The 27,127-nt window shown below is 37.8% G+C and overlaps 1 protein-coding gene across 13 annotated transcripts in view; it reads left to right on the plus strand.

The window, feature by feature from the left end:
- LOC114647904 (6-phosphofructo-2-kinase/fructose-2,6-bisphosphatase 2-like) overlaps positions 1-27,127 on the plus strand; it is a 60,486-nt gene that overhangs the window by 22,972 nt on the left and 10,387 nt on the right. For all 13 annotated transcript variants that reach the window (XR_003715628.2, XM_051924299.1, XM_051924295.1 and 10 more), the window contains 9 exons: positions 1,413-1,479; positions 1,572-1,646; positions 1,890-1,946; positions 2,719-2,843; positions 11,043-11,250; positions 14,430-14,576; positions 15,495-15,599; positions 21,726-21,855; positions 27,028-27,090. Coding sequence is in view for 12 of the 13 variants with exons in the window: in XM_051924299.1 (XP_051780259.1) it covers positions 1,413-1,479; positions 1,572-1,646; positions 1,890-1,946; positions 2,719-2,843; positions 11,043-11,250; positions 14,430-14,576; positions 15,495-15,599; positions 21,726-21,855; positions 27,028-27,090 (977 nt within the window). In the remaining variant the exon portion in view is untranslated. The remainder of the gene's footprint in view (positions 1-1,412; positions 1,480-1,571; positions 1,647-1,889; positions 1,947-2,718; positions 2,844-11,042; positions 11,251-14,429; positions 14,577-15,494; positions 15,600-21,725; positions 21,856-27,027; positions 27,091-27,127) is intronic.

Raw genomic sequence — 27,127 nt, forward strand, 5'->3', positions numbered from 1 at the left:
TATGATGTATGTCTGCTCAGCCATTTAAAGCATATATCATAGTATTTATTACTGTTCAATACAAAATCCTTTGGATTAAGGTGCACCGAAGTGGTGAGATTAGAAACTTTTAATTCACTTTTGCTTCTCGTTTTAATATGTTTGAAATGCACATATTAAATTTTAAAGGTATGCTGTAGCACTGTTTAATACAATTGTAAAAAGAAATATGAATGTCAATAGTAACATTTTTTTTTGGCTACAGGGCTGCTCTAAATGCCACATTTTAAACTGTCTTATGCATGCTAAATGAACCTGTGGCACGCCTTGTTGTCCTCTTTTAAAGAAGTGCTAATTCCCATGCAGCTTGTGCTTGAGACATTTTTGACAAGTGAGTGTGTGCCCTAGGTCAGTTCTCCGGGATATGCCATGGCCATGTAAGGCTCTAAAACTGCTAAGCAGATTTAATGAATAGTTGATGTATAGGTGAAGAATGACATTAAATTACATTTTTATTTGACTTTTTTTCAGAATACAATTAATCAATTCTGGCAACAGTTTTAAAAATATTTATTTGGGCTTCTGAGCATAATTTAAAAAAAATTGTCTTTAAGTCTGTTTATCTGCACTTTCTTCTAATTATGTTTTGAGTGCCTTAAAGCTTGCTTGTTAAAGGACTACTGCACCCAAAAAATATTTTTAATTTGTTACTTACCTAATATTGTTTGCAGTGATGGCCTAGAAAAAGTTTTAATCCCATGTTTTCATAAAGGGTGAACATCACAAAGTTTGTAATACAACATACTTCAATGGGAGCCCAATACTGAACAACAGCAAATAATATTAATACGGTCATGAAAAAAAAATCTCAGGTTACTCATGTTGCTTAATCCACGTGTCAGTTATCTAACTATGTTCTCAATGTCAAAAATGCATTCATTTTTTTTCTAAAAATATTGTTAAATAAATACTGGAAAATTGGGGAAGTACATATGAGCATGAAGCACATTCAAGTGAATTTGAACTTTCAAGTTAAATGTTAGATATTGTTCTATTTTATCACTAGTATTTTTTGTTGTTGAACTGATTGTAAATAAATTTTAACTTTATGGTTTTTCAATCCGGCTCCTAAATACCCATGTGACTACTGCCTGCATTTCCCAAAAATCGATATATCAGATGCATGTTACCACAGTTAATTGTAATTGTAGTAAATTTAATGACACAATATTACCATATTCTAAAAACTAAAATTTTGTATATCATGGCTCTAGAGCAAGCTTCTTTTTATATATTTCAATTTTAAATGAATTATTTTACTCCTCCCTTTATTTCATATCAATGTTTAGATATATCTCAAAGTGCATGGTACATGGTCAGTGTTACTAGCTGTTTTTGTGTTGAATTCATTTTCTTTTTTTCTGCCCCCACAGACAGTGTGCCTTAGTTGCTCTAGAGGATGTGAAGATGTATCTGACAAAAGAAGGGGGCCAGATTGCTGTAATTATCTTTTAATTTTGTCCTTTGTATTGGAGGTTTTGTCTTATTAATATACATTCTATTCCACACACTCTATCTTCTGTCTGAATTAGGTGTTTGATGCAACAAATACAACCCGAGAGAGGCGAGATCTAATCTTAAGTTTTGCTCAAGATAATGCCTACAAGGTAAAAGTTTTTGTTTTTTTTTCTGTGTAAAACTGCTTATTCAGAGAAGTAGCTATTGTGCTTTGTTCTGGTATTTTAACGGGTTGAAGAACTCCTTTCCTGCAAAACATCACCGCGAGCTACAACCAATAACACGAGCAAACTGATTATTTTTAAAGTTGTGAATGGAAATGTTGCCTAATTTTAATGATCAGGCTACACAGATATGCTTGAGTAAATTTTCTATATTTTCGGTATTTTCAGGTGTTTTTTGTGGAATCAGTCTGTGATGATCCAGATGTAATAGCTGCCAATATACTGGTATGTAACAAATTACAATGATAGAGTAGTGGTAGTGTTACAAGTTATAAAATTTCACCTGTAAGCTATAAAGAAGAATTCATAGATAAGATGCATTAATTAAACTAAAATGTATACGCAGTTGTGTACACAAGTACAAATTTATATTTTGTTTCTTTTGTAACTAAATTCCTAATACAATTACCTGTATATCATTACTTTTTTAGATTTGGACTAGCTGTGCTATCTGGGATGAAATCTAAGTAATCAATGTATTCCTCAGCATTAACATTTGCAGTACATCATGCAATGCATAGGTCTCTGTTATTTGCCATTTGATATGGGATCTAGTATTTTGTGATGTGCCATCTGTTGGAATGACAAATCCAATGCATTTTATTACAAATGTTTGTGATGCGCCATCTTTTGGAATGACCAAGGCAAAGAAACCAGACGGGAACAAACAAAGACACAGACACTTACTGTTTTATTAAGATAGAGGTCTTGTGTAAAGATTTTCAAAATTTCTATTATTTCTTACTTTTGAGCCTTGCTTATTATTATTATTTATGTCTACACCCAAGTGATGTAATTAATATATCTTAAGCAGGTACATTCTGGCAGTGGCCCATTTACACTGTTAGACTTTTATATGTGATTCTTTTGTTTTACTTCTTTTGCTGAAGGTTTTCAGTTTTGATACTATTATTTGGTGTAATTTAATACCAGTTAGAATATAAGCTTTGAGTGCTCTTCTCATACAGCTAAATATTCTCTATATGTTTTATCACAGGAGGTCAAAGTTTCAAGCCCGGACTATCCAGAAAGACACAGGGAACTTGTAATGGATGACTTTTTGAAAAGAATTGAATGCTATAAAGTTACATATCAGCCACTAGAGCCAGATGACTACGATAAGTGAGTGTGTCTTACTGTTAAGTTAGACAAGTATCTGTTTATTTCTATTTCTATGAAATCCTTATTGCTTTCTAGTGGCAAAAAAATAAATGAAAATGTAGGAAACCAATACATTCACACACACAAGTTCATATTCATTGAATTTGATCTAGAATGATATACTAGGTATTATCTAATGACATCTTAAGTTAATGCTTTTGTTAATCAATGATAACAGATAACAAGTAACAGAATGATAAAAGCAACGGCCAGTGAAATAAAAACTGACCTGAGCCATCAGCCCCAGGGGCTAGAAATGCCAGAAGTGGTAGCTAATTCATTTGAAAGGGCAGTTAAACCTGGCAAAGCACGGGTGATTGATACATCGGGAGCCATATTATTAGGGATATAAGTGCAGCACGCATCACCAAACATAGCACATACACCCCCCTTTTCAGCAAGGAGCATATCTAATGCTAATCGATTTTGCCAAGTCATAAGGGATGTTCTATCAAGCTGTTCATGTATCCCTTCAACAGCCTCTTTAGTAAAATTCAGGAAACGCTGTTGGTTGTAATATAAGTAATTAATCCAATCTACATTTTTATTTATTGTAACTTGGGGGAAAATAGACACAAATCCGGCAGCAACTTGATCTTGCGCGTAAAATTTATCAGGGACTCCGCGAGGGACACCAATGGAATCAAAGTAAACGCCAGGGCCGTGAAGAGAGAATGTGGAGGGGTCAGCAGAGCGGGGTCGACGACGTCGGCCAGAGCTGGACGACACGCGAGGAGAATTCAAAGGGAGGAGGCGGAAAGGCATAACAAGTTGGGTTAATGCGCATGTGCCAGTCCAAACAATTGGGAAGAATATCAAGTAATTTTAATGTACTGCACATCCACCAAATATCAGCACGCGGAGTGGACTGTGTCAACAGGAAAAGTGATAATGTAGAATTAAATGAGGTGGAGTTAACCTGGAAAGTCTGGGAACAGAAGGAAGAAGGGATATGACCAACATTAGTACCTCGGAAGGGGGAACTATAATTACTAGAGAAGCAGGTATAATTGCCTTCATGAGACTGGAACATCGGGGGAGTCATTTGAGGAGTGGGGGGGAAGAGGAGAGAAAGTGTAATGCAGTTAGTCTTCCGGTGTGGATGGAGAGGTAAAAAGGGCAAGGAGACAAGGAAGACCAACAGGGTCAGAAATATTAGAAAGAGGGAAAGGGACAGTAGCCAAATGTGGCCTGGCCGTAGCACAGGCGTAGCAATCAGATTGATTTACTTACTTAGCCGAATATAATACCCACTGTAACCAACGATTCTGATCGCCATAGCCAGTTTCAATTGAAAAAGTGGATGAGAGGGTGGAAATATTCATAATCTTAACAGAAGAAAAGTCTGAACCAGAAGTTGGGGAGACAGGTGTGTGTGCAGGAGAATGAGAGGTGTTAGTAACAGGATTGTCAATCTTAATTAGAAATCTCCCTAAAGGGTCTGTTCCAGATACATATGCCCCTAATATATAGGTTCCTGAGTCATGTAAAGAGGAGTTCTTCAAAATGATGATCAAGGGGTTACAATGGTTGTCAACACATTTATGAGAAGCATGTCCTTTTATGATAGAAAATCGATTTTTCAAACCGTATTTTTGGGCCTCAAAAGGTTGAGAACCCCAGAACTCAGTTCCAGTGATAGCAAAAACCCATTGCCAGGTGTCACAGTTACTTCCCCAATAATACTTCGTAACAGTCATACACACGTATTTGTCAGACCAGGTCCACTGGGCTTGTCGACCAGTCCCACAGTTGATAATAGAGCAGAAATCAACCTGCACTGATGTGGTGATTCCTAACGGGAAAGTCAAGGTGACCAGGGCAGTAGACAAGGGAAAAGAAAGCATAGTAGCACAGCAATCAAGGGTGCCATCTCTTGCAATGTGAGGCGTGAATCCAGGTGGGCAATCCTTCCATTTTCACTGCATGTGGTGTGGACAGAAGAACTTGGAACGGTCCTCTCCACCTCGGCTGATGCCAATGTTTCCTCCGAGTGTCACGGACGAGGATCCAAGTGCCTAAGGGAATCGGCGTGTCTTTAGGTGGAAGACTAGTCCTCCAGGCCTGGTTAACCTGCTCGTGGACTTCTTTCAGAGAAGCTCGGAGACCTGTTAGACAAGAGAGAAGATCATTGTCCACAGTATGCAGGTTAACATTTCCTATAACCATGTCCACAGGCGTGGGTCGTCCGGTCAGAATTTCAAACGGCGACAGTCCTAACTGCCGGTGTGTTCTTGCCCTCAATCTCATTAAGGCCAGAGGCAAAGTGTCCTGCCAGGATAAATTTGTCTGCTCACAGATTTTTTTTTTTTTTGCTAATTTAGATTTTAGGGTGCCATTGTCAGTTTGCAATTTTCTGTGGTATGCCCCACCTAGGAATAATTTCTTTGATTAAAGCTTTGGCTACAGTTTTAGCATCAGCGTGTTTAGCAGGAAAAGTTTCTACCCATCAGGAGAACACATCAACAATTACTAGACAATAACGGTAACCTTTAGACGGAGTTAGTTCAATGAAATCCATTTGGAGGTGTTCAAACGGACCCATTGGATTAGGTGTAACGGCGGGACTTACCTGGACTTACCTGGGTGCCCTTTCCTACATTAGACTTTTGATATAATGCACAGCGCCTGCAGAACTGCTCTGCAGAGAAGCCTTTGGGAGGAAAGGTTTGTTAGTTTGCCTATGGGTCCAGACTCCATATGAGAGGGACCATTCTTTGGACTATTTTCTTTTTTCTCTGTCCGTGGCTGCACTCTGTAAAGAAACAAGTTGATTATCAAGGTCCTGGTTATTTCTCTGTTGGAATAAAGAGATTGGTGTGTTATTTTATGCAGCCTGTTTAGCAAAGTGATCAGCTAATTCGTTTCCTTTGCTGACAGGATCTTGTTTTCCTGTGTGAGCTTGACATTTAACGATCGCTAACTTTGATGGTTTAGTTATAGCTATTAAGAGGGATTCAATCAGTTTTTGATGTTGGGTTTGTTTGCCAGCTCTGGTCTTAAATCCTCTTAATTTCCATAAGGCTCCATGATCATGGCAGACTCCAAAAGCATATCTGGAATCCGTATAGATTGTTATAATTTTCCCTTCGGACAACTGACATGCTCGGGTGATAGCTATCAATTCAGCTGCCTGCGCGCTTAAATTTGATGAAATTCGGTTTGCTTCCAGCAGGTGGCCACCTTTCACTACTGCATAGCTGGTCGAGGGTGTTCCATTTTCCAATCGCAAAGAACATCCATCCACAAAAATTAATTCTCCAATATCTAACGGTGTTTCATGTAGGTCTAGTCTAGGCTTTACAACTTTAGCTATTTCATCATGACAGTCATGTGGCTCTCCGTCTTCTTCAGTTGGAAGAAGAGTGGCTGGATTTAAGGTAGAGCATCTTTCAACAGTGACATTGGACAAAGTATAGAGTACATTTTGATAGTGTATTGCTCTTGCAGTTGTGAGATGTGAGGTTTTAGCCTGTACTAAAATAAAATGAACGGCGTGAGGTACCTTTACTGTTAGGGGGCTCATGAGCACTTTGTTTGTCTGTATGTGGTTGCGTTAAAACTGCATTCATTAATCCCCCCTTTTTCGTCCACGAACACAGTGAATGGACGAGAATATGGTCAGTGAGAGTAATGCATTTTTATTATTATTTATTTATTGATTTATTTTTTTTTTTTAATCACATAGAGCCTCGTCAGCCTGCTATATCACTACATGCAGCCAGATCGCAGTGTTAGCTAGATTTTGTAAAGGCTGTGCTCCTCCTGAAAAACTTACAATCAAACAACTTCTCAGGCCGCAAGCTGGTACTACTTTTAAATTAGGAATTCATGTCACCGTGGTGCCATACATGCTAGCCTCCAGATCATGGAAAAGTCTGAGGCGGAACCGGGTCAGCGACAACAAGGAAACACTAATTTCCGTGGCGACCCAAGTGCCAACTGTAAACAAAGATAATCCATCTCAGGAAACACACAGCACAACTCCACAACAAGAAAACATTCCCACCAAAAGCTATGCAGCCACAGAGAAATATGCTGACTTAACCTGTTGTTTTGTGACCGGTCTTGGAAGGTTTTGAATGATGGTTAAACGGCCGCTAGAGAGAGCTCTTGTATCGCAAGAAATGTCATGACCTAAATATTTAACGATAGCTTGAAGTAACTGCAGTTTTTTTTTTTTTTTCTTTCTTCGACACTTTTTTATGGCCATTTTCACCTAAAAAGAATAGCAATTTTCTGAGTATCATGTGCACTTGTTGTTTATTTATTTTTCTTTTCTTTTTTCTTATCTATATACTGTATCAATTTATTATCTTTTTCTGGCCAAAACCATAAACACAAGGGGCTTCAGTATATCCCTGAGGCATGACGGTCCAGGTCCATCGGCGGTTTTGAAAGGTAAAAGCAACCCAGAATTGAGAATCAGGGTGCACGGGAAATGGAAAAGAAAGCGTTAGCAAGGTCAAGAACAGAGAAGTACCGGTCGGACGGGGGCATCGTGGAAAGAATAGTGGAAGGATTAGGAACAATAGGTGTTCTAGGAAAAAAACCGCAGAGTTAACTTGTCATAGGACCCGTCAGCCTTTTTTACAGGAAAAAATGGGGGAGTTGACTGGAGAGTATGTAATTGGAATAATTGCTCCTCGCCTCACGAGATCAGAATGTACGGCGGCGATGCCAGCCTCTGCCTCTGGAGACAGAGGATCCTGGACACGGTACGGGCGGAAGGAAGATTTTGAGAAAATCACCAGTGGCTCAGTGTGCTATCCTTCCATAATCAATTTTTCCCTTGGGACCACAGTGCTAAGGAAACATGGGGAACCGAATCTCCTAAACAGAAAACGCTTTGTGAATATGTGAGGTGCACTGAAGCAACTGCTTTAGTAGACAACAAAAATACATGGAATGTGCAAAGTTTCAGAGCATGTGCTGGAGGAAAGAAAAAATTCTAACCAAGGTGTGTCCACTTCAGTAGGGAAAATACTGGGCAGTATAAGGCAGGGTGTCCGGGACTTGTAAGTGAGGAAAATAGGCATGAGGGGAAAGAATGAAGGGCTTTCAAGAGGAAGGTGTGCGGGGAGATGTTCAGGGTCCAGGCTGTAAAAGAGGGCTTGGGGTGTGAAGTGTGGCACAGGAGCTTAGGAATGGAGCAGCAAAAATCCTTGTTCAGTTAAAGAAAATTGAGACTGACAATTTAAGTCATAAGATCCCATCCCAGCAGTTTCACAGGGCACAAATGATTTAACAGAAAGGAACGAGTCAATAATGAAACTGTTAATGCTGAGCTGTAATTGCACAGGAACCTCCTTCAGCGCGTGGCTCCTGTGTCCATTTCAAAGGCAGTTTCTTTGCCATTAAAGTCAATAAAAGATCAGTTTCAGCATGACGAGTAAGCAAAGGAAACTGGAAAAAGTGGCTTGGGTCCCTGATATTTCTTAGGACCAAGGAATGTCATTAGGCTCAGGGAGAGGGGGTGACGGAGGTGCTTGTGTGGGCAGTTGCGTCTGAAATGTCCAAGTTCACCGCAGCAGCGGCAGGCATATGATGCTGGCGTCTGCTCCGAAGGGTTAGGCATCTGAGCAAAAGGATTTTTAGGGTTTGATAAATGGAACCCGCGTCCTCTTCCGTGCCCTCGCCCTCGACCTCCAAAGAATTTTCCGCGTCCTCTCCACCTAGCCAGGTCAGTTCTTCCAGTATAGTAATTTATTTGTGCAGCCAAAAGTTTGGTCTGTGTGTCTGACTCTCTTAATTTAGTCTGACTGTCAGCATGCTCTGCATGACGCTTGTCTTCCTCGAACGTTGCGGTCTTCCAGCCTTTTTGCAGGACGTGCAGACTTTGCTTTGAATGGCACTTCTCAGTCCCGAGATGAACGGAGGCACTGCAGCATGAGTTCTATCGTTTGTATTGTCTAGCCCAGAGTGATTAGCCATCAGATCTTGCAATCGGTGAGCCGGCTGAAATTAGTGACCAGTTTGTGCCTTTTTTATATTTTTCTGCCAGGGCTCCTTTCAAAGGCTCTCACTGGGCGAGGAAAGGACCTTCATTCCAACGCCAAGGGACACCGTTATGATCACCGTGATTTACAGTTGCCCATGCGGTGCTCAGCTGTCGACGGAGCACCTGTGTCCACTCTGCAACATTTGTTTCATACATGTTATCCAGCTGCTGTAACGGCTCCACAAATTGCAGTCCACGGACTGCTCGTGCGCTGGGAGACAGATGACTCTTTTAATTTCTGCCATTACAATCCAGTAGCATCTTGTGAATGATCTGAATTATCTTCTTTAGGGTCAATATGTGAGGATGGGTCATAATGATATTGTTCATCGTAAAAACCTGCTCCAGACGGTTCGTCTGTTAACAGGGGTGTTGTTGGAGAAGAGGGTGCAGGAGGTGGAAGCGGGGGGAGTTTTGGTAAGGAGGGGGTGGACAGATTACGGGGTATAGGGGGTCTTTCTTTTCGGTCTGCTTTCTTTTACTTTCAGGCTTGGGCGCTGTCTCTATCTTCACTTTCTGCAACGCTAGCAATAATTCTTCCTTGTCTTTTTTGTGTTTTGACTTCAGCAGCCAGCAGGTTGTTACGCCTCTGCTTATTCCACTTCTTACATGCCTTTTAAAATCCAACCCAGTCTGCTTCTCTATTAACTGTTTAGGGGACCCGCTTTCAATCCCGACGGTGTACTAGAAGCCTGGTAATTCTCTGAAAATAATCCTTCTAACATTAAGTTTTGAGGACCCTGGGGGACCTGTTTGACTGGCGTGCCATTATAATTTCCCATAGTAAGCGGCAGGCCTTCAACAGAGAGCAACTCAATCCCCGATTATTTCTCATCCCACTTGTCGTCCCCGGAATCAACCAGTCGACAAGTGGAAATCAACCTCCCCTCTTCCAAATGTCACACGTACTCTAACTGCCCCTTTCACCCCTATTCCTCTTAATATAGGAACGTGCCACTCGGTCCTTTCTACTCGAATTCTTAAGGGATGACTTACTAGCATTCACACCGTGCCGTCACTCTCTGTGAATCCCTAAAACCCTTCTAGGTCGATACGGTATGATTCTCTATTCTTTCAGCATGCTTTTATTTTTTTATTCTCTTTTATTATTATTTTCTTATTTCTTTTCCCCGTATACTTCTATTTCTTCCAGCACACCAGTCAAACCAACGGGAATCCCCCGAATCTACTCACCGCGACTCCTTCTGCCTGCCTGGAAAAATCCCATCCAGTTGCTTTTCGTTTCAGTCAGGAGGAGGTCAGCGACTCCCCACGCAGGAAAACGCCCGAGGTTGGCCAGTCCTAACTTTTACTGGAGCTGGTCCTCGATCCGCGGAAATCGGTCCACTTGGACGAACCCGCCCAGGGAGTCGTCTGCCCGTCTCCTGCCCCACGTTCGGGCGCCAAAAACTGTGGACGAAAAAGGCACACTGAAAAGCAGACAGATAATAGTTTCTAAATTCTCCTGTTTATTAATTTGGAGTCACAGTAAGTAGAGATTCAAAAGAGTATAACTTATTGCCGCAAAGCTCAATTGAACCCTGATCAAAAGCCAGGAGGGGTTTTTTATACTTCAGCATCTCATGATTAATAAGACAGAAAGAACATCCTTATCAAAACAGTAAAGTTAAACAATATGTCTGTTGAGCTAAGCATTATCTGTGTTTTGGAAGCTAAGCACAGGAGAGACGCCTTTGCATAAACTACATGTACTTTCTGCAGCCTTGTGACCTTGTCCCTGAAACATTCACTCTGAGAAAGGGAAAAACAAGAAACAGCTTACATTTTATTCATCTGGACACTATTTCTCCTGAACCCTGGAATAACATATTTTTGTTAGTTCATAAGCCAAAGCGTCTCTCACTGGCAAGTTACAAAATAGTTATTATAAAGATTCTAATTTACTAAACACACAAAATACATGGTGCTGAGGAGAACATTCTTCTTCTACACTTTCTAGTGGCAAAAAAATAAATGAAAATGTAGGAAACCAATACATTCACACACAGAAGTTCATATTCATTGAATTTGATCTAGAATGATATACTAGGTATTATCTAATGACATCTTAAGTTAATGCTTTTGTTAATCAATGTTAACAAAAGCAAAACTTTTTTCTAAAACCACTACTCAAAAAAATGTTTTTTTTCTCCCCCAAGGGATTTGTCCTTTATTAAGGTAATAAATGTTGGGAGGCGTTTTTTGGTGAATAAAGTGCAAGACTACATCCAGAGTAAAATTGTGTACTACCTTATGAATATTCACGTCCATCCTCGCACTATTTATCTCTGCCGACATGGAGAGACAGAACACAATATTTCTGGCAAGATTGGAGGAGATTCTGAACTCTCTGTTCGTGGCAAACAGGTGAGGCCTAAATGAAACCTATTGTTTATCATCATCCACAGCCATCAGGGAAAAAAGCTTGTACTTATGTACCATACTCTAGAAGATGCACCTCTTTTTGTTCATTTTCCCTTTATTATGTTTTGCATTATGGTTACTAACCTCACTGAAGCATAAATTGTAATTTTTTTTTTGTGATGGGATTGGGATTCGAATTGTCAGCTATTTATGGCATTCAAATTAAGAACATAAATGACTGTCTTTAGTCTGAAATTTATAAATAGGTAGTTTGACACTGAACTTCCATTCTGTGGTGACTTGTTTGTGCATGTTTAACTTAATTTAAGATAGTTAAAAGTTCTTTACTTCACTTAAATATCACAACCCTGTTAGATACTGTATATTGCAATATCCATTCTGACATCTTTATACCTAATAGCTCTTAGGCAAAAATGGGTACTGCAAAGTATGCCTTTATTTTTTTGTTATGGAGATATGACAAATTCAGGAATCACACGAAAGTGAATGGCACAATCTTCAAAAATGTATAAAGTGAGTGTACCTCATTCTGCTGGTCAAGTAGTGTTAAAGATTTATAAAACAACATAAATACAACAATGTTTTGTTTCTACCTTTTTAAGAAGAAAAGATACTGGACAGTAAATTATTTCCATTACAGATCACTGTGTGTCCCTTAGCAAGATCTTTCATCTGAGGGCTCAATTTGTATTGAAATATGAAAGTAACTAATGTAGAATACATAGGAAAATTGATAACTGCAATAATTCTACCATTCAGGATTAAGGATCATGAACCTCCACTTTTGATTTTGATTGGGTGTGATTAAGTCAGTCTGGCTTACAAGAAGTAAAGCCTTCTCTGAATTGTTTGCTCAACACCAGGGATTTTCAACACCTACACCTCTACCACTTTGTGTATACACCTGGTGAGACTCATTATTACATACATCCATTTAAGAATCAGGACAGAGGAATAGAAATGAGCCCACATATCTCTTTATGACTTATAACACTATATATAACACTATATTATAATTTATACACATGTAGGCTGAATGGGTTCAGTTATATAGGCCATAGTTTGCATTTGATTATTTCATTTATTATTGGCATTTAAAAACAAACCACTTTAGTTCAGAATCTGTCCAGTGCCAGTTTTTCTTTACCTTTACTAAAAATAGGCTAGCTCTGCTAGTACATCAGAAAACACTAACTAGATTTTTTTTTTTTTTTATCGAATCGGTACTATTTTTGCTAAGTATTTAGGTATTCGGTATACTTTGCAAAAAGGATATAATACAACTAATGGAGGCACATGTACCCAGGAAGGCATAATATTATACACTTTTTCATTTTGCCTTTCCTTCCTCGACAATGGTTGGGCATCGCACAGTCTTGGAGGTTATAAGTAAGTCATAATGACTTTATCTAAATCACTGTACTGCAGCAAGTTCCTGTGCATACCTCTTTTAAATAAGATCAGATTTCGTTGTCATATTTGTTTACCTCAATTATTATTGGGTACAATGGCGTTTAAATTATAGGTCAAAATACATAACCAGATCAAACATTGGTAGTCGTATTGGTTAGTCCGTAATATTTTCCTCCATTTGGTGCTATGCCATTGATATTTTTCATATCTCTAGACTGTTGTCCAGTCATCCCAAGGATTGTATGGTTGACGTTTTTTAATTAAGTCCATCAGGTAAACAAGTGTGTCCTCAAGTCATTCCATGTGGCCTGCGATGTTTAGTGTTTTGCCTCCAGTATCTTTTATACCACTTCAAAAATTATGTAAAGAAACAAGACCAGACAGCTTTTCTTATTTCCACTGCATTACAGAGGGCCATAGTCATGACATACTCTGAGTGGTCACTTTACTACATACCTCTTGTCTTTCTGACATATTCATTCCTTTGTTAATGACAACACCATGCACTCAGTGTTACTTAATGCAAGTATGCACTTGGTAACAAATTATGTGTGTGTGTGGTTCTGAGGGAGAATGGGCATGACTTAAATTTTAATTAACTTCTAAAATACCATGAATACAACAGAAGCTCTGCTATGTGTACAATGTCCACCAGCCAAAACCAGCTGTAGTAATAAACATATATTTGATCAAAGGAGTTGAAGGATGATGACGCGATTTAAAGTAAAGAACAGCCACAATCACTTAGATACTAATTACAACTAAATGTACCTCACTTTGGATCTAGTTTGACAAAGGACAGTTCAAAATAGTTGAATTTCTGTCAGTGCAAATACAAAGATATGCATTGGCTCTAGAGTAAGGAAGAAAAAGGATGAACTGTACATTGAAGGACCCTCAAAACATCAATTGGTTTATTAGTTTTCGTTTGGCTGCTTCCTGGTGAAGGAAAATTCCTGATATAAACCTGTTCTGTTGGGCTCCAACAATTTAAGCTAATGGTGGAATGCATTTTAGTGTGTATTTGGCACCTTAACATGAGTACATCAGTATGTCAGCACCACAGAATATACAGTATGACACTGATGACTGCTCTATTGTATCTCTTCCTAACAAGAACATACCAGTAAATGTGCTATTTTTCAAAAGGATAATGATCCGCAGGACTATATAAATCAGTAGGACAATTGAGGAATTTTAATGATGGAACTGTCACTGTCTCAAAGTTTCACTAAACAGTTGATGGTGAACATTTTAGTCAGTTATTGATTATTAAGTAAGTACAAATTTATTTCTAGACAGCCCATCACAGACAAAAGTCACAAAGCACCAAACAATGAAATAGAATAAATGAAATACTAAAAACATAGAGAACTTAGAATATCAAAGCATAAACAATAGAATAAAATTAAATATAATATAAAACAAGGCTACCCAAATGCTTGCCTAATACATGCGTGAACACTGTACTTTACTCTGTTTATGTGGATTGACTAATTGAGAATATTTAAGATTGAATGCATATTTTTTTTCCATAGAACTCTTCTTCCTTCATGAGTATGCTCCACCTTCCATTTCAGTTGATCTTTTTCTCTGTTTTGTTATTCACTGTTAATGAGTTCAGGTATTTTCCACTATCCTTTTAAAGTTTATCAATGTTTATTTTTTTTATTCGTAATTTCAGTGTATATTGTTACTGCCTTAATTTTGTTATAATTCCTTTATCTCTTTCTGTCCACTAATTATAGTTTGCGCATGCCCTTCGGGACTTCATAAGTGAGCAGAAACTTGCTGACCTAAAGGTGTGGACAAGCCAGTTGCGTAGAACAATCCAAACTGCTGAGGAGTTGGGTGTTCCTTATGAACAGTGGAAAATCTTGAATGAAATTGATGCAGTAAGTAACTTTTTTGTGCTTTTATGTAGTGTTGCAGTGTAAATGCAAGTTACACATATTTCTGCATTTTTTTTTCTTTGCTCTTTCCTTGCTTAAATTGAATGGTTATCGATACTTAAAAAACTGAATATTGTTTTTAACGAAAGTGCTTGACTATACACTTTCTGGAACCAAAAAACAGTATACACGTTCTTGTCCTTGCATATTTTTGTGACATCTTTGAAAGATATCTTCTTTGTTCTTGGTATAATGTTTAGACTGTTGCTATAGATAAGTTGTGCAATGGCCTTGTAAATAGGCCAGAAATTCACAAACTGTACCAATTTAGAAAGAATAATTTTGAACAAGCCTTTTATGTTTTATTGGGTATGCTCCTTTATAATATTCTACTCAAACGCTAAGAACTTTAAAATTGTGTCATACATATGAGAAAGTATGTGCTGAAGATCAGTTGTGGAAAGCCACAATGGCTGCAGGTCTTTTTTTTCCTCCCAACACAACTTCTTAATTAGAAGGCAGTTCTTCCTGATACCAGAACTTATTTAATTTTATGGCTTGCTGGTGCTTTCATTATGAGTCATGAAGTCATTTTTATTTTACAAATTTTCTTTTTCTGGGAATATCACCTAAATGATTTGTGGTCCACTGCCGATTAGTAATTCTTAGTCTTTCTCTTGCATTTCTTTGCAAATTTTTATTAAAACAAGCAAATCATCTTGGAACACACACACACACACACACACACACAGGTGTAAGTGAACTTAGTTAGACAGTGAGCTTCTGGCTTCTTTGTCATTTGCATCTGATTGTAAATTGGCAACTTGTTAATAAATTCAGAAAAATCAAATTGTCAAAGGTATGAAGGTTTGTTTTTTTTTTTTTGATCTGATTATGTATTCTCTCATTTTCCATTCTCAGGGTGTATGCGAGGAGATGACTTATGAGAAAATTCATAATTGTTTTCCTGAAGAGTTTGCTCTTCGTGATCAAGATAAATATCATTACCGCTATCCTGGAGGGGAGGTATGAGATATTACAGTATATAATTTTGCTTCTGTATCAAAGTATAATTAAACAATGTTAATTTTAAAGCACCAGGTAAACATTCACCTTACTTGTGTTGATTTGAATAAATATATCGAAAATATTTTACCCTTTTCTTTTGTAGCCAAAAAATAATAATAATGAAGTCAAAATATTGTAATGTTTTTGTGCAACAGTAATTTTTTGGGTTCAGCAATGTTAGAGTTGCAGGGAAGAGGCTATTATGGATCCTGCTGGTAGTAACACAGAGGCTCCTTTATCTTCTCTCTGATAGTAGAAGAGTAAACAATCGATGGGTGGGATGTACACAGACACCTTTTGTGCTGTCTTTGATGGCATGCAGTAGGGCACCAATGACGTACTAGGTAGTTTTCACCATTTGTTGAAGGGTATACCAGTCACAGAAGGTGCAGCTGCCATATCGCAACCATGATACAATTTGTCGGAATCCTCTCATTAGTACAGTGATAGATGTTGACCAAAATCTGAGAAGACAGATGGATTTTCCTCAGTCTCCTCTCAAAGTAGAGAATCTGCTCTGCCTTCCTAACTACTATGAGGTGTTAAGAGTACAAGAAATAGCTTCAGCCATGTGGATTCCCAAGAACTTAAAGCCAGAGACGTGTTCAAGTGCAGTTCCACTGGTGTAAATTAGGGGGTGTGTCTATCCTTTAGATTTCTAGTAGTCCACAATAAGCTTCTTGGTCTTAAAATATTGAGGAAGATCAGGTTATTATTAGAGCACCATATTGTCAAGTAGTGCTAGGAGGTATACCGGTTCATCCCGAAAACCGTTTTTTTTTTTTTGCTATGATATGCATTTTTCTTATACCGCAATACCGGTTTAAATAGCCTAAACAATGTTCAGAACGTGGTGCAGCGGGAAACTGTTTAAGGGGGGACTTTTTTCACTGCTACACCGCTAAACACGCATGCAACGGAGTACATGCGTTAGTGGAGGTATTGAGCGGTGACAATTGACGGAGAACATTCTGAAACTGAAGCTGTAGCAGACGATAAAGTTGAACATGATAACACAGAAGAACTTTTGCTGAAAAAAGGAGCCACGTCTGTTGTCTGAAGATTTTGGTTTTAAAAGGTTGGATGTGGACTAAACAACTATTTACAGCAAATGCTGTTGAGCTAAAGTTGTCGCTGGAGGCTTTAACACAAGCAAATTGCTGCACCACCTTAGCCGCAAACATGCTTTGGAATACCATGAATGTATGGAACTAAGATTGGCACCCTCCACGTCCTCGGGTAAAACTGAAAAAGCTATAGGACACTCGAGTCAGACGTCACTTGCAGACGCATTTGCTAGAGGACTGCCTACGACAAAAAAAAGCAAGCGGTAGATCGAGATAACAAATGCCATTACAATCCACATGGCTAACGTGTCAGTGGACAGAGATTGTTAACATTAACAAAAAGTGTAGTTGGTTTACAAAAAATATTTACTCTTTATTCCTTTTCTAAGACATGTTCAGTGCAATACAACTTTTGACAACCGCTCTGAATATTTTACTAAGTCTAAATGCCTCTTTGGATGGTTGAAAATATGTTGTCAAAATTATAGTTTTAAGTTGTTTGCAAAATTTGTTCAATAAAATGGTTCTATATTTTGACTACAACTGTAATGCAGTGTGATTCCTTCTCTTCATTAGTGCCACCCCCTTGAAAACTATCAACTTTATGGGGCCATGCAAACCTGTATTAATACTTGTGTGCACATTAAAATGTTTTCTCATAACAGTGGAATAGGTTATTCTTAGCCAGTCTACTGCAGTAATTGCAGTGGAAAATGTGGTTAACATCCACTCATGCATGGGTTAAAAAATATCGTCAAATACCGTGAAACGGATATAATTTTGAAAAATACCATGGTATAGAATTTTGGTCATACCGCCCAGCACTATTTTCAAGTATTGACCATCTTCTCTGTAGATGGACTCATCATTGCTCCTAATAAGGCCTACCACCTTGTTGTTGTCCGCAAACTTGATAATGGTATCAGAACCATGAATGGAGACAGAGAATAAGCTAGGGGACTTGACAGACAGCCCTGTGGTATGTTTCCTCAAGTAGGACAGGAGACATTTGTTTAACATTTCAGATTTGAACTGGTTAAAATTCTCTGCAAAAATAAAAGTTTACTCCAGGTGTGCAGTTTGTTGCTTCCTAAAAGCAACGTACAGGTCTTGCTAACCTAGCATAACCCTGTGGAATTTATGGATATGCATTCAATCATCAAGTATTTCAGATTAGCACAACAAGTGAGTCTCAATCATAGTAGTTTCTGTACACCATGCTTTATTTAGTTAGATGCACAGTCTTCTGTGGTCCTCTCCACCCTGAAGACATCACAACCCTCTAGCTTGATTAGGCTATTTAAAAAGTTGCCTTTAAGCCATGTTTATATAAAAATCATAATGTTGTAATCCATAATCCTTTTTCTTTGTGAGATGATCCGAAATTGCATCTTATCCATTATTTGCCAGGCACTGTACATTAACAAGGAAAATACTAGGAAGTGAGGGTTTCGCTTTCATCTAGCTGTGACACCTCAACCTTTTCCCTGCCTCCATTTTCACTCCCTGTGCTGCCGTCATGCCATTCCTAAAGGAAAAACACTTTTCCCTGTCAATCTCCTATAGAATCATGTATAGTAAGGCAGCTGAAAAATGTCAATTGTAGTGGCCGTGTACCGACGCCCAATATCAAGGAGTACTTGTTGACTACATGAAGTACAAGGCTGTACTGAATAAAGAAACTTGAAGATAACAAATAACTACTAAATCACTAAATCTAAGGAGACCCACAGTTTTGTGGTGTTTGCGCACTGCCTTTGCAATATAACAGTGTATGAGGCATTGTATGATGTATGGAAGTAATGCATGGTCAAGGAATGGGAATGAAAATGTACTGGAGAAACACATGCCCACTGATTGTAGAATGATGCGTAATTTGGTGGTTTCTTGGTATCCTCCTTTACCCACCACCCAACCTCTCTCTCTCTCCATTAAAACATTATTTTTTGAATTCATATTATATGCTCATGTGTCTTTGAAGATTCAGCAAAATTCAGCCCTAAATCTTCTAGCCCTGAGAACAATCTTCTGGACGTGGAGTCAGCAATATCTCTTAAGTTTCAGTGTAGTGACGATGGATGTCTTTTTTTTTTAATATTATAAAGTCCTTTATGTTTGAACAGCTTCCCAGAATTTTGAATCTGTCTAATAAACCTTTAAATATGAAGTTGGCATTCTCTGAAGAGTTCTTATGGTGGGGAAAGATGAGTAAATTAAATTTTATCAAGACGTTAGTAAGCTAATGAACACCATCGGCCAACAGGACAAGCATGTTAGATCTGTGGAGTGCCATCCTGCAACTTTAGTGCTGCAGTAACCTAAATAGGATATAGAAGTGGGTTGCTAATTGATCAGTTGGTTGATTGTTATTATAATTAGTCTGGCTTTTCTATAAATGAAGTATTTGTGCAAAATTGCAAGCTGTTTATTTAAAAAAAAATTATTCCTGCACAATGCTTTTCTTCATAACAATAGTACAAGTATGCTCTAAAATTACATTTGCTAAAAAATGTCTTGGCAACAAGTCTTGCTACATATGCTCTCTGGAGATTTTCTCCAAGGACCTGTCTGTATTTGGATGCATTAATCCTTCCCTCAATTCTTACCAGTCTTCCCATCACTGCTGTTGAGAGACACTCCCATAGCACGATACTGCCACCACTTTTCTGCTGGGATTGTATTAGGCAGTTGATGACAAGTACCTCATCATTGCCAAATTTAGCGCTTGGAGTTTCACTCAAAGAATTCTAGTTTTGTCTCAAAAGATCGGACCGTCTTATTATTCAAGGTCCAAGTCCTTTAAATGCGGTTTGGAAAATTCCAGATTGGCTGTCTTAATGCCTTTTACTCAACAGTGGCTTCTGTCTAGCAAATCTACCATAAATGCATGATTGATGGAGTTGTGCTGAGATGGTCATCGTTCTGACAGGTTCTGCCATCTCAACAGAGGACTTCTAAAGCTCTGTTAGAGTGACCATTGGGATCTTGTTGATCTCCTGTTGGATCCAAACATCTTCCATTTCACAATTATCAAGGCTACTCTGCTTCTGGGAAAACACAAAGTTTTTGAAATGGTTTTATACCCTTGTTCTTATCTATACCTCACCATAAGTCCATTGTACAGCTATACGGAGAGTTCCTTGAACTTAATGGCTTGACTTTTGTCTTCACATCCAGTGTGAATTGTGGACCTTATATACATGTGTATGCTTTTCTAAACTATGTACAATCCACCCATTTTGCATACGTGGACTTTATAAAAACACAAGAAATGTTACAAACAAGAGGAGACCGACCATTCAGTCCATTGAACTCATTTGTTTAGCTAATAATTAAGCTGTCCAATTATCTCATCTAGATATTTCTTAAAAGTTGTCAATGTTTCTGCTTCAACTACACAACTTAGCAATTTGTTCCAAATCTCCACAGCTCTTTACATAAAGAAGTGCTTTCTGGCATCAGTCTTAAATGAACTTCCACTTAATTTCCACTGTTGCCCATGAGTATGTGATACACCATTAAGTTGAAAAAATTATTTTGGATCTAACTTGACTCCAGTCAAGTTCTAGACACATCTCAACAATAAGTAAAGCAAACGGCATGCACCTGACCAAAATTTGGAGTGTTTTTAATTTGTGATAAATTTGCAAACCTTTCTATAAATATGTTCTCACATAGTCATTATTGGTTATTGAGAGTACAAAATAATTTGTGCAGAAAGTGAACATGTGTGAATACTTTCTGTATCTGCTCTACTTAGTAATGTAATAGAATGAGTGTCATTATCTTACAATATTTTTATGGATTAATGTAGGTTGGCACATTTTGATCAGAACAAGTCATCTACAGTGAATAGGATTTGGTCAATCTACAATGGTTCTCCAAGGCAAAAAAATAAAGAATTTTGAGATAAACGGTTGGGGACATGATGAGTTCTATGTGGAGTAGAAATAGAAGTAGACCTGCCATAGTCTGACCATATGTAGTGACACGTTAATTATGACATAATGAAGAGGTGCGCTGTAATGGAAGTATTGGTGCAATGCAAACATTAGCCTGTGACATGAAAAGAATGGATCTTGTCTGCATGGGTCATCAGAACTTTGGCATGTACATGGAAATCGTGGTATACACAGATAATGGCTATTGATGCAGTTGGTTGCTGTAGTTAGTCATAAACATTTATTAGTTAAGCTATTGCATTATTTTGTAGCATACTTGATGCTGCTGTCCTATTGAAATTAAGCAATGTGCTCTCAGACTAAGATGTTTTGTAGACCTCACAAGGTTCTTTTTAAAAGTATTCTTGCATATGGATTACTTCATTCTTACCTCATTTTTTGTGCTAAGAATACCAGTTCCTGTGTTCCTATAAGATGATAACATCATGCTTCATAACAGAGATGGTGTTTCATATGTAATTGGATGTATTAAGTGTGATTCAGGTGTGATGCTTTAGTTAGTGCTTAGTTTGTGTATTTTTGTATTTTTACTACAGTAGGTAATCTGTTTGAGCTTCAAATACATGTTTTCCCATCATAACATCTCATCATGAGTAAGAACATAAAGGTCAATCACATAGTTGCATGGACAGAACTTTGATCTTCAGAGTAATATTTCTGTTGTGATATGTGCCACCAACCATGTGAGCATGTGTGTTTTATTTTGCAATTTTGTTGGCTGAGTAAAGCAATTGCAGGTATGCTCCACCCAAGTTCTACAGTGACTTCTAGTGAAGCTCAATGTGACTTGGTTGTTTGGTGTCATTGAAAAGGGATTTAATAATTAATTGTAAGGTACTTGTTTTAAATTTCAAACATAGTGTAAACAATTTCTACAATTTCCAGTCTGTTTTAGATAAAGGTTGATATGTGCAAGCTATAAAAATACCAAAAAAAAGAACCGTAATTTAATTCAACACAGCAAACTAGCAATATCATTATTTGATTCTTATTGATTAAATGCTCTAGTTGACTTGTTAAGTGTGGCTAAGTAATAATGCCTTTGCTTCTTGAAGTCTTACCAAGACCTGGTTCAGCGCCTGGAACCTGTTATTATGGAGCTGGAGAGACAAGGGAATGTTCTGGTCATCTCCCATCAAGCTGTAATGCGCTGTCTTCTCGCATACTTCCTTGATAAGAGTGCAGGTAAGCCTCCGAACAGTTTTTATAGGTGTTTAAAACTAAGAGACATTAGTGAATATTTAGGACATTAGGGTAGGGTTTTTAAAAGCATATCTATTCATTGTCTAAAGTCTATTCTGGTAAAACCTGATACAAAACAGAAATCAGTCCTGAAGGGAACAACAGTCTATTAGTGAACACAAGTGTGTACTTCACTCATGCTCAGCCAGTTCAGAATTGGCAGTTAAATTAAATTGCATATCTTGGTATATTTTTTTAACCACTGTACCTTGAGAGGACCAACTTAGACATCTAAAGAACACATATATTTTATCTGAAATTCCAGTGCATATAAATATTTTATATGGCCTTATGCAGTAAATTGTAATATGGATTTTTCTGAACATTTGGTCAATTCAATTTTTTTTATTGTTATGGATAGAGCAAGCAAAGATACATAAGAGTGTCACTTTATTAGGTAAATCTGCTCTATTTTGAGTTGAACCCCTGTTTGCCTGCTGAACAGTCTGAGTTAGCTAGGTCATGTACTCCACAAGATGTTGAAGAGTGGTAGAGGGCTGCTGGCCATTATTGATTAGTGTTGAATAGCTTTTGCAAAATAGCTTGTCTAGTAACTGGGTAGTTACACTTCATTTTGTTGAATTCACTGTAATGTTCCTGCAACTATTTCAGGAAAATCATAGCTTTTTAGTATGGATCATTGCCTTGTTGAAAAGCTCCATTCACAGATGGGTTACACTGCTCCTGTTGAAGTATGAACTTGATCAGCAAAGATTTTTGGACTGGACTCATATGGTTCCAGTGTGTGCTATAAACTGTCATCCCAAACAATTATACTCCCACCAGCCTGCCTTGTTTCTCACCCTGCAGAATGAATCCGTTGTTTTACCATTATCATGAATCAGAAGGAACAGGGATTGTGCAGACCAAGCAATGCTTATCACCTCCTGCAGCATCCTGTGTTGGTATTATTTAGTCCCTGCAACAGCACATTCTTGTAGTTTGCTGACAATAACATGACAACGTACATTAAGCTAAATCATCTGCTGTGCCTCTTTTGATGTCCTTGTTTTTATTTGACCATTACATTACTAATTACTATCTGCTATTACATCAAAAGTCTGATTATGGACTATTGGCCAACAGTTGGTTGAACATTGTTGGTTGGTGGTGCATTATCAATAGATTAGTGACTCTGTGGTATGTGAAATAATGATCAAAATCTTGTTCTCTGTATGCTTTCAAGCCACTAACATGCTGAGTTCAGATCCACTGATAGTTTTGCTCATATCGTTTCTACCTGCCTGTATGCTTTCAGTAGAGTTAGCTGCATGAAGGATGTTGTTACTAATTGAGCTGTTAGTTGCTTGGGTGAAGGCAAGTATTTCTAATAATATGACAGCTTACAGTTTATATACTGTTTGTATAATTTTTCAGTATAATTGTAAACTGAATACATTATTACTGCCATTTCAGTGAACAACTTGCAGAAAATAGCTGCCAACATTAACATAACATTATCTTCAAAAAGACTAGGGGGCTTCTCTCGCCAACCCCCATGTTTGGTTTTCCAGATACACACTTTTAAGACTTTTTTTCCTTTGAATTGTTGCTATTTCATTAGTTTCACTTTTATTTCAGAACTTATGTGAAAACAATATTTGGAATCTTTCGAGCTCCAATATGCTGAATCTTTTAAATGAGGTCAGTGAGACGTGTTTAATGACTTTGTACCATAATTCAGGATAGGTTTCTCTGTTTGGAATTTCAGCACATACAAAGCGATCTACATCATCAGCAGTTAATTTTTTTTTTTTTTTTTGCAAAGTAACCAATAAATGCATGTGAGGTAAAACACGTTTTTGAAATTCTCTGACTTAAACTTCAAAGCCTTACAATATTTACATACTTCTGACATATCACCTGTGTCCATATATTCAATCTTTATTCGCCTTTTAGTTATTTCTCCGAGTAATAATTTCTCTTTTTTTGCGCTAATGTGATGTTTACTTCTTTTTTTTTGACACTGTCGTTTTTTTCTGCTTTCATATTCTGTATCTTGCTCTGCATGTGTTTTGCACCCACGTTTTTTTTTCCTTTGAGTCTTTTGAATTCCAGTTTTCATTATCTCTAACCTGCTCTGCATGTGTTTGGCCCCTTTGTTTTGTAACCAATTTATGACATTTTACTTTGTTTTCTACTGTCTTTTATACCTCGCTTTGTCCTGCTTTTTTTTTCAATGACACCTGGTCTGTGGTGATTATTTTCCCTTTTTCGAGTACTAATTTGTTTGTTTGCGCTACTGCGATCTTTACTTTTTATACTTTCTAATTTTCCTACTTTCATATTCTTTAACTTTCTCCACATTTGTATCTCGCATACATTTTTTTTTTTTTTCTTTTTTTGAGCCTTTCAAATTCCACTGCTTTCATAATCTGCTCTGCATGTGTATAGCGCTAACGTTACGTAACGTGTTTATGAAGTTCTACTTTGTCTTTTATTCTCTTAATTGTGAGCCAGATTGGACATGCTTTGTTTCAGTTCCACTTGTTACGGCTGATAATTACTTTCCTTATTTTCTGAATTTGCACCTAGATTATTTTTTCTTTTTTGCTGTTTTTTTCTCTACAACGCTTTTGAGTCTCTCTTCTCTGCGCTGCTTTCTTCTTCGCTTAGTCGATGTTTTATTTATAACGTATTGTCCTTATAAGCTTTATATGCACTGAGACCCTAGATCTGTGTGTGCTCAAATCCTTCACAAGACTGAATGTTTTGCTGCCCCGTTGTCTTATTTGATATTGATTGCAAGTAGGGCGTGTCTTGCAAGAATCTCATGTTCCATGTCATCGCGATACCGTCCTGGGTCAATCTCTTGGCACAATGTCTCATGTTTAAGGTCCTCGCGGGTCTTTTAATTGTCTTCCGTGATCTTAATATAAAGATCACGTCTCGACGCCCTACTGTTTCTCTCCAGGATTTTTTTTTTTATAATAGAAAGATTTCTTATTTACCAAATGCAATGTTACAGCATTTGGAGTTTTAAAAAATCAGTGTACCATTTATGTAAATATCTGTTTAAATTGCTGTTAAATATTTGTTTTGTGGTGAACCTGGTCCAAAATATTCTGACAATTTCAGTAGAGATACTGTATATTACAGTACATGAGCGACTTAATTATAGATGCTCAATGAGTAAAGTATTGAAAATAGACCTATTTGTGGTTCAGTTATAAATAGTTACACTGCTTTTGTAACTTCATTTTTAATAGACAAATAAGTTATCTTACCTAGGTTAAAGAACAGGTAGGTCGATAATTTATCTATTCTTAGACCATATTTAATGAAGTAATCTTAGATACCCTTTGGAAGTAGATTTTCAATATTGTGGAGTGATATTGGGTAGATTGGGTCTGGTGTTTCAATGTAAAACTCCCACAGTTTCACTGGTTTTTTGACTTTAATGTGGAAGGTGGTCTTTTAATAAAGGAGGCTTTTACTTTATCAAAAGCATACTACATTTTTACAATCTTCTATAAACATGAGAATTTCATACTTGAGTTTACATATTCTGAAAATGTTAAAGACATTTGACAAACTTATTTTAAATTTAAATGTGCCTGTTTCACTAATACTCATTTGATACATGATTATTAACATTGCAAATCTGGTCTTATGCCTTGGACCTTAGATATGACTCGGTTCCTAACTGTGCCTCTCAGGTTAAAAAAAGTATTATTTGTTAATAAATGAGTATATATAATAATTGTACCTCATGTTCATATTTTATTGCCTTCTGAATTAGATAGATAGATACTGTATTAATCCCAAGGGGAAATTCACATACTCCAGCAGCACCTTACTGATACAAAAAACAATATTAAATTAAAGAGTAATAATAATGCAGGTAAAAACAGACAATAACTTTATATAATGTTAACGTTTACTCCTGATGCAGCCCACGATAGCAGTGTCATCAGTGAACTTTTGCATGTGGCAGGACTCAGAGTTGTGTTGGAAGTCCGATGTATATAGGCTGAACAGGATCGGAGAAAGTACAGTCCCTTGTGGTGCTCCTGTGTTGCTGACCACAATGTCAGACGTGCAGTTCCCAAGACGCACATACTGAGGTCTGTCTTTAAGATAGTCCACGATCCATGCCACCAGGTATGAATCTACTCCCATCTCTGTCAGCTTGTCCCTAAGGAGCAGAGGTTGGATTGTGTTGAAGGCGTTAGAGAAGTCTAGAAACATAATTCTTACAGCACCACTGCCTCTGTCCAAGTGAGAGAGGGATCGATGTAGCATATAGATGATGGCATCCTCCGCTCCCACCTTCTCCTGATATGCAAACTGCAGAGGGTCGAGGGCGTGTTGAACCTGTGGCCTCAGGTGGTGAAGCAGCAGCCTCTCCATGGTGGTCTTCACATGTGATGTCAGAGCAACAGGCCGGAAGTCATTCAGCTCACTAGGACATGATACCTTTGGGACTGGGATGATGCAAGATGTTTTCCAAAGCCTCGGGACTCTCCCCTGTTCCAGGCTCAGGTTGAAGATGTGCTGTAGAGGACCCCCCAGCTCCAATGCATAGACCTTCAGCAGTCGTGGCGATACTCCATCTGGACCCGCTGCTTTGCTGGCACGAAGTCTCCTCAGCTCTCTGCTCACTTGCGCTGTTGTAATTATGGGTGGGGATGTCTCTCTTATGCTGGTATCAGCAGAAGGATGTGTGGAGAGTGCAGTACTCCGAGGTGAGAGTGGGTTAGGGTGGTCAAACCTGTTAAAGAAGTTTTAATTAAATTAGTTTTAATTGAATTAGTTTACAAAAGCTAAATTGTTATTAAACATACTATAACACAATTTGCATATAAATCACATTTTAAACCTTTGCATTGAAGATTCTTTTTGTACCTTTTTTTGCAAGAATTAAAAATGTTCAGACTGAACTGTCTTGAATAATTACCAGCCTTTGCATGTAGAGTTATTAGTGTCATTTGCCTGAGCTTGTATGAACTATACAGTATTTATTAAGCGGGCCTATAGTTTTAGATGCATTAGTGTATGCTTATTGGTCGCTGAATAAGAAATTACAAATGTGTTGCCCATCCCTGCTGTTTCCAGTGACTTAGACTGTTATTTTTATTTGCTCAGTCAAGCTTTGTTCATTTATTTTAACAGATGAACTTCCTTATTTGAAATGTCCCCTTCATACAGTCTTTAAACTGACTCCAGTTGCCTACGGTGAGTAGTTTATTGGCTTTAATAGACTTAGAAACAT

Source organism: Erpetoichthys calabaricus, chromosome 3, assembly GCF_900747795.2.
Source record: "Erpetoichthys calabaricus chromosome 3, fErpCal1.3, whole genome shotgun sequence".
NCBI lineage: Eukaryota > Metazoa > Chordata > Cladistia > Polypteriformes > Polypteridae > Erpetoichthys > Erpetoichthys calabaricus.